The sequence below is a fragment of the Callospermophilus lateralis genome, chromosome 6, assembly GCF_048772815.1.
Source record: "Callospermophilus lateralis isolate mCalLat2 chromosome 6, mCalLat2.hap1, whole genome shotgun sequence".
NCBI lineage: Eukaryota > Metazoa > Chordata > Mammalia > Rodentia > Sciuridae > Callospermophilus > Callospermophilus lateralis.
The window spans coordinates 98,970,406-98,982,721 of NC_135310.1; the positions used below are offsets into that span (position 1 = coordinate 98,970,406).

The window sequence follows — 12,316 nt, forward strand, 5'->3', positions numbered from 1 at the left end:
TTTAGTTGTAGGTAGACATAACACCTTTATTTTATTTATGTGTGGTGCTGAAGATGGAACCCAGGGCCCTGAACAGACTAGGTAAGCGCAGTACGGCTGAGCCACAACTTCAGCCACTAGGATCACATTTTTTATAAACACAATCACAACTCCTCTCTGTTTCTCCCAGTTATACCCTCTTAAAAGGTCTAAATAAAGCCCAACTATGTAAAGGCAACATACCAATTACAGCCCAACCACAAAGCAGCTATTCTAGCAATGAATTCAAACTTCATTTTTATATTGTCTCAAAAAACAAGTAAAAAGCTACCTTCATGGATCCATTGATATCTCTCTCTCTCTCTCTCTCTCTCTCTCTCTCTCTCTCACACACACACACACACACACACACACACACTATCAGAGATAACTGCAGAATTTAACACTGAACTCAAGTTTATCTGCTATCAGCAAGCCAGGCATGACCTGAAGGTAGAGAGTATAGTCTTCTTAGTACCATAAAGACACAACTAAAAAACTCAGGTCTGCTCAGGAAAATGAATAATTAAATGTTCAAGAATTGAATTTACTATGCCTTAAAAATTTCTGACACTCTAGAAGCCATGAATTAGGTCTAAAAGAACATATTACTGACCCAACAAACATTCTATATTGTTAGACTCATATACGAGATTGGTGATTTTTAGAAGCAGTCTTAAAGATAAACACAGGCTTGTAGTTTTAGCCCATTTTCCTGTCTACCCAGAAATATTCCCCAAACTGCAGATACTCTAAAAGATCCTCTGGAGATAATGGGGCCTAGGCATATGTTTACAAGTTCCCAGGTGATTCTAATGCAGTCAAGGTGAAACCACTGAGCTAATCAGTAACTTCTTCCACTGAGAAATGACTTCACATTAAGAGGTATTTTTTTTAACCATAAACTTTAAAAGAATATCTCAAGAGGCAAAATCATTTATCAAATTTTCCAAAGGTAAAGGTGGTCTGGAATGTCATAACATTTGTTTGTTTAACTGCTAATCGTCTAGTTTGGAACCCAAGTTCTAGGCTTCCATGTTTATTATGCAAATACTTATAGCCCACCTCAATACAACAGTCAACCAACAGATATAGAGCATATCTGTGCTGGGTATTCTTTATATGAACTGACACTATAAAAAACTTGTTCTCTGTTCTCAAAGAACATGTTGTCTGCTGGAATAGACAAACAGAAACCAGATCAATTCAACATAAAAGAGTAAGTAAATACTGCATTAAAGAAATAAATAAGGGGGGCTGGGGATATGGCTCAAGTGGTAGCGCGCTCGCCTGGCATGCGTGCGGCCCGGGTTCGAGCCTCAGCACCACATACAAACAAAGATGTTGTGTCCGCCAAAAACTAAAAAATAAATAATAAAATTCCCTCTCTCTCTCTAAAAAAAAAGAAAGAAAGAAAGAAATAAGGTACTATAAGATAGTAGCTCAAGGGGGCTGAGCAACTAACCCTATTCAAAATAAACCAAGATAGGCTTAACACATAATTAAACATGACGTACGACAACCATAAATAAACTCAGCAATCCCCAGTACTAAGTACTAGAGGAACAGGAAATATGTATTAGCCTTACAGAAAAATAAGAAGAAAAAAGTGAAAGTTACTTTAAAAGATGTGTGGGTTGGGATAGGCTGAGTGGAAGTTTGTTATACACAAGCAGATTGAGGGTTAAGAAGGAAATATAGGGGCTGGGGTTGTGGCTCAGTGGTAGAGCACTTGCCTAGCACACATGAGGCACTGGGTTCGATCCTCAGCACCACATAAAAATGAAATAAAGATTGTGTGTCCACCTACAACTAAAAAATAAATATTAAAAAAAAGAAGAAAATATAGTTTGAGTGGTGGCCAACTGTCAAAAAGAATATTGTATCCGTGATAACTGCTAAATATCAATAAGTTATTTAAAATCTTTTGTAATTGGTAACTGTAGTCAAAGGAAAGTCCCCTGATAATTAATTTTGGGATAATAAGATATCTAGGTTCAACAAAGTTAAGCACTTCACACATAGATTTCTGATGATTTTTTGCAATGAGACATTCTAGATTAAATCCATAAGTAAGATTCCTGTGGATATACTATAAGAAAGGCTAGAAAAGCTGTCACAGTGAGGTTCTCCTAATAGCTGTTGAAAATTCCAAATTATCTAGCTGGGGAAGAACTGTTTCACAGTAATGCTTCCAGAAAGCTCAGGTCTGCAAAGAGTGAGTAGCAGATACTTCCTTACAAAATATCTACATAGGCTGCACTGATGAATACATAAACAATAATCCTCTAGATAATAGTTTAAATTTCATTTTCTTAGGCCTTTTCTGATCTCAAATAAACTGTTATACAGCCTCTGACAGATACATACTACTTTATGCAATAAATATGAAATACATGAATGAATTATAAACAGTGTCTTCTGAGCTCAGAGATGATCTATATTGCTTCTTCTCAAAATATACTTCAGCCAAAGAAGAAACACAACTGATGAAGGAGGCCATTATAAAGTAAGCCATTATGAAGTGATATTACTATCACTAAGACTAAATTTCAACACCTTACATGCTTATTAGCAAATGAATGAAACAGACATACTTTCTGCCTTTGGGTTTTCTGGAAGCTTAGTAACCTTAACATAATTTCTAAAGAATACCTGGCATTTTTAGCCACTGGTCCACACACTGTCTTGCTGCTTCTGTATCAGAATGTCCTTGAATAAATTCCAATTCTTGTAACCCATGGGCATGTTGAAAATCGATTTTTTCCTAAAGATATTAAGAAAAAATTCAATTGACTTTGATTGTTACCTGGTTTCCTTAGGATAAAGATTTTGATACATCAATGATCAGAAAATATAGAGCACTCCTTATCCCAAGAATTACACAGCTAGAAATCTATGCTAAAGTTATACATATTATCATAATAAAGGTTCATATTCTAAGATGCTGATGATCTTAATGTTATTTGCTCATAGTTTGCTACAAACTATATCTACAACAATAGGGTATAGTTTAAGTGATTAGGGTCCTTATATTTGTCAGAAGTCATTAGAAACACTAAAAATTTCCAGTGCTGTTCAAGAATATACTTTTGATATCAAGAAGATCATCAAATTGTATTAAGCAGATAAGGCAAAATGTAAATAAAAACTAATCTCAATTTATGCACAATTACATCCAAAGAGGGGAATAAAGCTAAAACTATATACACTAAATGTTATTAAAGCTATATGGCTATGTGCAGGAATGGAAATATTAAGGATTATTTTTAAACTTTTATGCACTTTTTTCCAAATATTCCATATTTAGGCTGAAATACACAAAAAGATAATAAATACTTGTTCATTGAATGCTATTAGTATCAGGTACTCATTAGCACTTAATATGTGCTAGTATAAAGCATTCGTTGCTTCTAGATCTATTTCAAAAAGGGTCAGAGAATATTTCATGGGCTTGGCAAACTATACAGTCTCCAATGCAACTTCTCAACTCTGATGCTACATAGCACAACCACAGACCATATGCAAACTAATGAGTATGACAGTTCCAGTGAGCCTTACGTATAAACAGGCAGCCAGTGCCAATTACTGAAAAAGATGCTTTAAAACGTTAAAAGTCACATTTTTTTTTTTACTTATGTAACCCATAAATCTATTTTTATATTCATTAATCATGTTGTATATAACAATTAGTAACTTCTGACCATCTAACACATACTAGGCATTGTTATAAAAAGACTTTATATTTAATTCTCACAGTAACCCTATGAAATAGGTACTATTATCGTGCCCATGTTATGATGGAAAGGCTGAGGCACAGACATGTCAGATATATTGCCCAAGGATATATAACAATGTCAGGATTCAAATTCTGGCAATCTGATTTTAGAATCCATGCACTAAATGAGCATATCACACTGCCTCTCAAAAAACATTTCTATGTATAGTAAGCCCCTCATATCCATGTGTTCTATGTGCATAAATTCAACCAATCTCTAATCTAACAGGTCAGAAAACAAACTGCATCTGTACTGAACACATACTTTTTTTCTTGTCATTATTCCCTAAACAATACAGTGTAACAAAGATTTGCATAGATAACACTTGTATTGCATTAGGTATTACAAGTAACCTAGAGAGATTTAAAATATATAGGAGGATGTGTGTAGGTTATATGCAGATAACAAGCCATTTTTTATTAGGGACTTGAATATCCGCAAATTTTTTCTAGGAACCAATCCCCCACAATGGTGCTTAAAAAGAAATCTCAGAGTCAGAAACACTGAATTTGAAAGATTCAGTCCAGAATAGTACATGGTCTAGTTAGCAATATAAAAAAATTTTCTATAAGGAAGGGTAAGTGAAGGGAAAAGGTGGATCAAGATATTAATGCAAGGCTGAGGATATAGATATAGCTCAGTTGGTAGAGTGCTTGCCTCACATGCACAAGGCCCTGGGTTCAATCCCCAGAATGACAAAAAAAGAAAAAGATAGTAATGTGAAAAAAATTCACAAAAAATTATTAAAAGGACAGCCACAGAATACTAATTCTTAAGGATATTAGTATGCATTATAAACATTATTTAAAATTCACTGTAATCAAATTATGTAAGTATACAAAAACTGGTTTTAATAAAAAAAATATTCATTTCATATAAGCTTCTGAAGTTCAAAGTGCTAATGTACACTGTGATTTTTCCATACATAAAACAAATAGTTTCCCAACTTCACAAATCAGTTGCTCAGAAAAATTTATTCCAATAAAACCCTTCAAATAAAATAGTAAAATGGAGGGGCTGGGGTTGTAGCTCAGTGGTTGAGTGCTTGCCTTACATGTATGTATAAACACTGGGTTCGATCCTCAGCACCATATAAAAAGATTAGTACATGTCAGTTAACAGTCTACTTAGGCAATTTCTAATATTAAAATTAACCTTTTCTAAAAAATTATCTGGCATTTCTTATAATAGGATTTAAATTCTGTGAATATGCATAATTAATGCCCCAAAATATTTACTGACTGAAATTATTCCAAAAATTAGCCACTCTTTTCTCCTTTGTCACAAACTACTTCCACAAATTTTAGGGTTATAGTCCTTCTTACAAGTCAATAAACAAAGCTGACAGCTGGTTACCTGATCAGCATAACACATGATCTCAGAAACTAAAGTACCAGTGAAGATTTTAATGAATCTTTTCTCTTTAAAACCTCTTCATTTGTCAGGCATGGTGGTGCATGCCTATAATTCTAGCAACTCGGAGGCTGAGGCAGGAGGATCATAACTTCAAAGCCAGGCTAAGCAACTTACAAGGCCCTGAGCAAGACTGTCTCAAAAAATTTTTTAGAAGGGCTGGGGATGTGGCTCAGTGAGCTCACACACGCTTACACACACACACACACAAATCTCTTCATTAAAAAAAGGACAATCTTGGGCTGGGATTGTGGCTCAGCAGTAGAGCTCTCGAGCTCTCGCCTAGCATGAGCGGGGCCCGGGTTCGATCCTCAGCACCACATAAAAATAAAGGCATTGTGTTGTGTCTATCTACACCTAAAAAATTAAACATTTTTTTTAAATTAAAAATAAAAAAATTAAAATAAAATAAAAATTAAAAAGGACAATCTACTTTATTAATAAAGACACAATTCAAAAAGTCTAATAGAAGACAATTTCTATATCTATCTTTAACCTAGAATTATCACTCACTACAATTCTGCAAAAATTATTTCTGTAGTCACACATGGAGGTGCACGCCTGTAATTCCAGCAACTCAAGACTCAAAGATCACCCTCAGCAATTTGTGAGACCCTGTCTCAAAATTGAAAAAGTATTTTAAAAGGGATGTGAAAGTAGTGCAAGGGTAGAGTACCCTTGAGTTCAATCCCCAGTAATGCCAAAAGAAAAAAGAAATTTAATTGAATAGTGTTTCTACCAGGATAGAAAAATAACTTTGTATTTTTACAAATAAACATTTTAAATACACAAGTAGAAGACATAGTCTAATTTAATTACTATTATACCAAAAAGTTAAAGACCCTGAACTGACCTACATCTAAATTTAAAGATTTGTGTACTTTATTCATTCATTCATTCGTTTTTGCAGTGCTGGGGATCAAATTCAGGGCCTCATGCATTCTAGGCAAGCATTCTACTGCTGAGCTACAACCCCTGCCCAAGATCAGTTTGCATATCAACTGGAAGATATTAAAACAGATGCTACAGAAATATAAACTTCTTTTTAATAATCAATGAAACAAGGAATCAAAAACATGACATTAAAATTATAAAATCCAGGGCTGGAGTTGTGGCTCAGTGGTAGAGCACTTGCCTCAAATATCACGAGGCACTGGGTTTGATTCTCAGCATCGCTTATAAATTAAAAAAATCCAGGGCTGGAGTTGTGGCTTAGTTGGTAAAGCACTTGCCTAGCATGTGTGAGGCACTGGGTTTAAAAAATAAAAATAAAGTCCACTGTCAACTAAAAAAAAAATTAAAAATAAATATAAAAAATAAATAAAAGTTCATTACAACTAAAATAAATAAATAAATAAATAAATATTTTAACAAAATTATAAAATCCTAGTGCTTATTTTGACCTGGGAGAACATCTTCAACTTGTTTCTTTATAGAATAAAAACCGAACGAAGTCTACAAAAATTAAGGATCTGATGAAATCCAAACAGCTGCTGGCAGTTATGATAATAAACCTTTTTATAACTCTACTATAGAGACTTATTTTACCCAATGCATTAACTTTTTACGTTTAATAGATTTTTGCTAGTCACTGAAGGAATTCTTTAAGTAATTCATTTAGTGCCTTCTAAAGCAAGTCAAGTATAAAATTTGTAACATAAAAGATTCTACATTAGGCTTTGTTTTACATTGCTCTTCTACAACCCCACTTCAAATTACTTCTTTTTACTAGTTATGTAAGTTGGAGACAAGAGTATGAGTTTTGAGAAAGTGATTTGGCTCTATTTGGTAGAAAATGACCTTTCAGGGACTGGGACTATAGCTCAGTGCAAAGCACTTGCCTAGCATGTGCAAGGCACTGAGTTCAATCCTTATAAAAGTGAATAACCTTTCAATAACTTATTCTATAAAATGCCTGACAAAATCTTTCACTCATGTAATAAAGTAACCCAAAACATTTAACTACTTATCTGCCTTAAGAAATGTCATGATTTTTCATTCTCCAAATCAAAGTCCATTCGGTTATTTGTATGTTTTCTTCTTTCCTATGCATACAGGGGATACACATCCAACAAACTAAAAACAAAAATGTAAAAAAGCTATATGAGCTAGGCAGAGTGGTGCATACCTATAATCCCAGCAGCCTGGGAGGCTGAGGAGGAGGATCAGCCTCAGTAACTTAGACTCTTTGCCTCAAAAATAAAAATAACTGGGGATGTAACTCAGTAGTAAAGCAATTTTGGGTCTAACCCCCAATATTAAAAACAAAAGCCTGTAAGAATTACTACTGAATTGATGAGCTGTCTAGAGTACATGCTGAAATTTGAGTCAATCATAAATTTTCTTATCAAAGTTTTCTCATTACATCTGAATTCAAAACAATTCTATAAAGTAGTAAAATACCAATTAAAATAGCCACCTACCCTGAATGCTCTATTCTTCTCTTCTTTTTGCTGTTTCTCTACTTCAACATGATGGGCTAGACGAGCCAGAGTTAATGCAACTTTATCCTTCTGATGGTCAATATAGTCTTTATGTTTAAAATTATCCTATGATGGAAAAAAATTTTTTTCATTCCTTTTAATACAAAACTAGCATTTGGTAACATCTCCATCTGTCAAACAGCTATTATGCTAAAGAATCATTTACTTCTTTTATTATTTCTAAGAACCTATCTTGGTATATTTTACGTGATATGTTGTAAGTCAGCCAAGTATAATTGATACACTAAAAAAGGAGAAAAAATGAATTATGAAATGCTCAATTAAAATCATAGGGAACATGAGAAGACAAAATAAGGGGGGAAAGCACAATAAAAAACAGTAAGAAATACATCAACAATCATTTTAAATGTCAATGGTCTAAATACACCAATTATTAGATTGTCAGAAAAGATTTTAAAAAATCCAAATGTATGTGGTCCTTAACAAACCCTCTTTAAATTACAAAAAAAAAAAAAAACACACAAAGTAAAAGCAAAGAAATGAAAAAGATATTTGCTAACACAAATTAAAAGAAATTGGGACAATAGCTCAGCTACGGAACCAACCTAGATGCCTGGATAAAGAAAATGTGGTATATATACACAATGGAATATTACTCAGCCATAAAGAAGAATGCAGTTATGGCATCTGCCCATAAATGGATGGAACTGGAGACCATCATGCTAAGTGAAATAAGCCAACCCCCAAAAGCCAAAGGCCTAATGTTCTGATAGGCAGATGCTTTTGGATACACAATAACGGATAGAGGCAGAACAGGGGACACCACGAGGACACACAGAAGTTTAATGGATTAGACAAAGGGAAATAAAGGGAAGTGGATGTAGGTGGATGGGAATAAGAAAGAGAGTAGAATGAATCAGACATAAGTTTCCTATGTTCATGTATAAATACAGGACCAGTGTAACTGCACATCATGTACAACCACAAGAATGGGAAGTTATACTCCATATATGTATAATATGTCAAAATATACTCTGTCATGATTATCTAAAAAAAAAAAAAAGTTAAAATTTTAAGTTTTGTTCCCAACCCCCCAATACTGGTGATGGAACATATACACCCCATCCTCCATAGTTTTTCTTTTAATATTACAAATGAGAGCCATTAATTACTGTGTGAATTTGAATCTTGTTACAATTCTGAAGTGATTTTAGTTGATTGTCACTCTTCCAGGTATACGGTCATAAAATCTGTGAATTACCTTAATTTTACATTCTTTACAGATTTTTTTTTAACCACAGATCTGCAGTTTCTTTCTTCTTCCAAATGCCCATAGTAGTATAATAAATTGTTGTGATATAAGTTGGGGGGTGGGGGAAGAAAAGAAAGTGGGAATAGCTACATCAATTCTAGACAGCACATTTTATCAGGGATGTCAAAGGATAATACAGGAATACTATAAACACTTCTATACCCACAAATTCAATAATCTAGAGAAAATGGATCAATTTCTTGAAAGACATAATCTGTAAAAATTCACAAAGAAATAAAACAATATTAAAAAGCCTATAACTATTAAATTAAAAAAATAAATAACGTCTCAAAATAGAAAGCACTAGGGCTGGGGTCGTAGTTCAGTGATAAGGCACTTGCCTGGCACACTGGGTTTGATCCTCAGCACCACATAAAAAATAAATAAATAAAATAAAATTATTATATCCAACTACAATGAAAAATATAATTTAAAAAAATAACCCTAGGATCAGATGAATTCACTGCTAAATTCTACCAAACATTTAAGAAAAAAATATTATACCAAATCTCTACAATTTCTACCAGTAGACAGACAGAAGAAGGATTACTTCCTAATTTAAAAAGCCAGTATTGCCCTAATACAAAACCAGACACAGGCACTATAACAAAACTATAAAAGGGGCTGGGATTGTGGCTCAGTGGTAGAGCACTTGCCTAGCATGTGTGAGGTGCTGGATTCAATCCTCAGCACCACATAAAAATAAATAAATAAAATAAAGGTAGTGAAAAAAAAAACTACAAAGAAATATTGCTCATGAACACAGTAGATCTAAAAATTCTCAACATAATTTTAGCAAACAAAACTCAATAATGTATACAAAGAATAGCATATCATAATTAAGTAGGATTTATCCCAGGTATGCAAAGGCTGGTGAACCATTTTTAAAAAATTAGTAGAATCCATCATATCCATAGGCTAAACAAGGAAAATCACATGATTGTATAAGCAGAAAAAGCATTTGACAAAATTCAATGCCCTTACGTGATTAAAATAATAAAAATAAAAACTTCTAAGCAAACTAGGAATACATAGGAATTTCTTCAATTTGATAATCAGAAAAAAATTACAACTAACTTCACACTTTGTAGTGAGAAACTCAAGTTCTCATACAAAGATAGGGAATAAGGCAAGGATGTTCCCTCTCACTACTCCTTTTCAACAGTACACTGGAAATCCAAGCCACTGAAATGAGAAGGAAATGAAAGGCATTTTGATTGGAGATGAAGAAATAAAACTCCAGTTTCAGATAACATAATTGAAAAAATTGAAAATGACAGAAAAAAAAAACTCCTGGAATTAATAAGTGATTAGCATGGTTGCAGGATACTAATTTACAAAAGTGGATCACTTTCCTATAAAGCAGCAATGAGCAGGTAGAATTTAAAATTAAAATATATTGCCATTTACATTAATAATCCCCTAAACAAGCCGGGCATGCTAGCACACGCCTATAATCCCAGTGATTCAGGAGGCTGAGGCAGGAGGATTTCAAGTTTCAGGCCAACCTCACAATTTAGTAAGACCTGTCTCAAAAAATAAAAAGGAGTAGGGATAAAGCTGAGTGATAAAGCGTCCTTGGGTTTAATCCTCAATACAAAACAAACAAACAAAAATGGGGAGAGGGTAAGAAATCCATGTTTATAGATAGGAAGACTAGATATTGTCGAGATGTCAGTTCTTCCCAACTTGATCTCTCTACATAGACACATATACAGAGACATTTATATTTATATTTATGTGTAAAGGGGGGGTGGGTGTGGGTGTGTACACAATTCCAATCAAAATCACAGCAGGTCATTTTCTGTTTTTTGACAAACTCACTCAGAGACAGGTAAAAGGTCCACAACAACCAATGCAATACTGAAAAACAAAGTTGGAGGTCTAAAACTACTTGACTTTAAAGTTACTGAAAGCTACAGATACTAGAAAAAGAATAAACAAATAGATCAATGACACAGAAAAAGACCCATGTAAATATAATAAACTGATCTATGACTAAAGAGCAAACGCAAGATAATGGAGCACAGATGATCTTTTCAAATGGTATTGAAAAACCAGACATTTGCATGCAAAAAAAAATTAGACCCTAATCTTATACTCTTCACAAAAAAATGAACACAAAATAAACTACAGAACTAACATAAAACACAGAATTATAAAACTCCCAGAAGATAACACAGGAGAAAATCCAGATGACCTTGGCTGTAACAATGACTTTTTAGATATAACACCAAAGGCATGATAAAATAGACTTTAAAATTAAAAAGTTGTCTGCATAAAACATTATCAAGAGAATGAAAACACACAACAGCGAAAAAAAACAGATACAAGATAAAAAACTGTAATTCACTATATACACAGAACTCTTTATAAAAATCAACAATAGGAAAACGAATAGCCCAATTAAAACATGGGCAAAAGACCTAAAGAAACATTTCAGTAAAGATGATACATAGATAGCAAAGATGTTCAACATCATGTCATTGGTAAAGTACAAACTAAAACAATGATATACCATATACTCTTATTAGACTGACCCAAATTCAAAACACTGACAATACCAAACATTGACAAGGATGCAGAGTAACAGAGACTCCTTAGACATTTCTAGTGGAAATTCAAAATTATACAGGTGCTTCAAAGAACAGCTGGACAGTTTCTTACTATATTAAATATGCCCTTACCAGTCATTAGGCTCCTTGATATTTACCTAATGAAATTAAAATTTAAGTCCATAGAAAAACCGGCACACAGTTGTTTAAAACACCTTTCTTTTTAACAGCCCAAACTTAAAAAACAACCAGGATATTCATCAGTAGGTGAATGGATAAATAAACTTTGGAACATCCAGATAATAAGAAGTAAGCTATCACCTTGAAAAGATATGGAGGAACCTTAAGAGCATATTATTTAAGCAAAAAAAAAAAAAAAAAAAGCTAACTGAAGCAACATATCATATGATCAGAATATTATATAATATTCTGGAAAATATAAAACTATGTTAACAGTTAAAATATCAGTGGTTACCATGAGTTAGAGGGGAGGGAGGGATAAATGGGCAGAGCACAGGTTTTTAGGGCAGTTAAATTATTCTCTATAATACTATTATGGTAGTTACATGTCATTACATGTATGTCAAAACCCAGAAAATGTATAATGAACCCTAATATAACCTTTAGACTCTGGATGATAATAATGCATTAATATAGATTCATTTGCTGTAACAAATGTTATTAGGATATGGATTGTAGGGGTGGTTGTGAATGGGCAAAGGGGCAGGACCTATATGGGAACCATATCTACATTCCATTCAACTGTGCTATAAATCTAAAACTGTTCTTAAAGGG

General features: G+C 33.4%; 1 protein-coding gene across 4 annotated transcripts in view; it reads right to left on the reverse strand.

Moving 5' to 3' along the window:
- The window catches only part of Znf451 (zinc finger protein 451), an 81,903-nt gene that overhangs the window by 43,741 nt on the left and 25,846 nt on the right, over window positions 1-12,316 (reverse strand). For all 4 annotated transcript variants that reach the window (XR_013091630.2, XR_013091629.2, XM_076858529.2 and 1 more), the window contains 2 exons: window positions 7,634-7,759; window positions 2,674-2,785 (listed from right to left, as the gene is read on the reverse strand). Coding sequence is in view for 2 of the 4 variants with exons in the window: in XM_076858529.2 (XP_076714644.2) it covers window positions 2,674-2,785; window positions 7,634-7,759 (238 nt within the window). In the remaining 2 variants the exon portion in view is untranslated. The remainder of the gene's footprint in view (window positions 1-2,673; window positions 2,786-7,633; window positions 7,760-12,316) is intronic.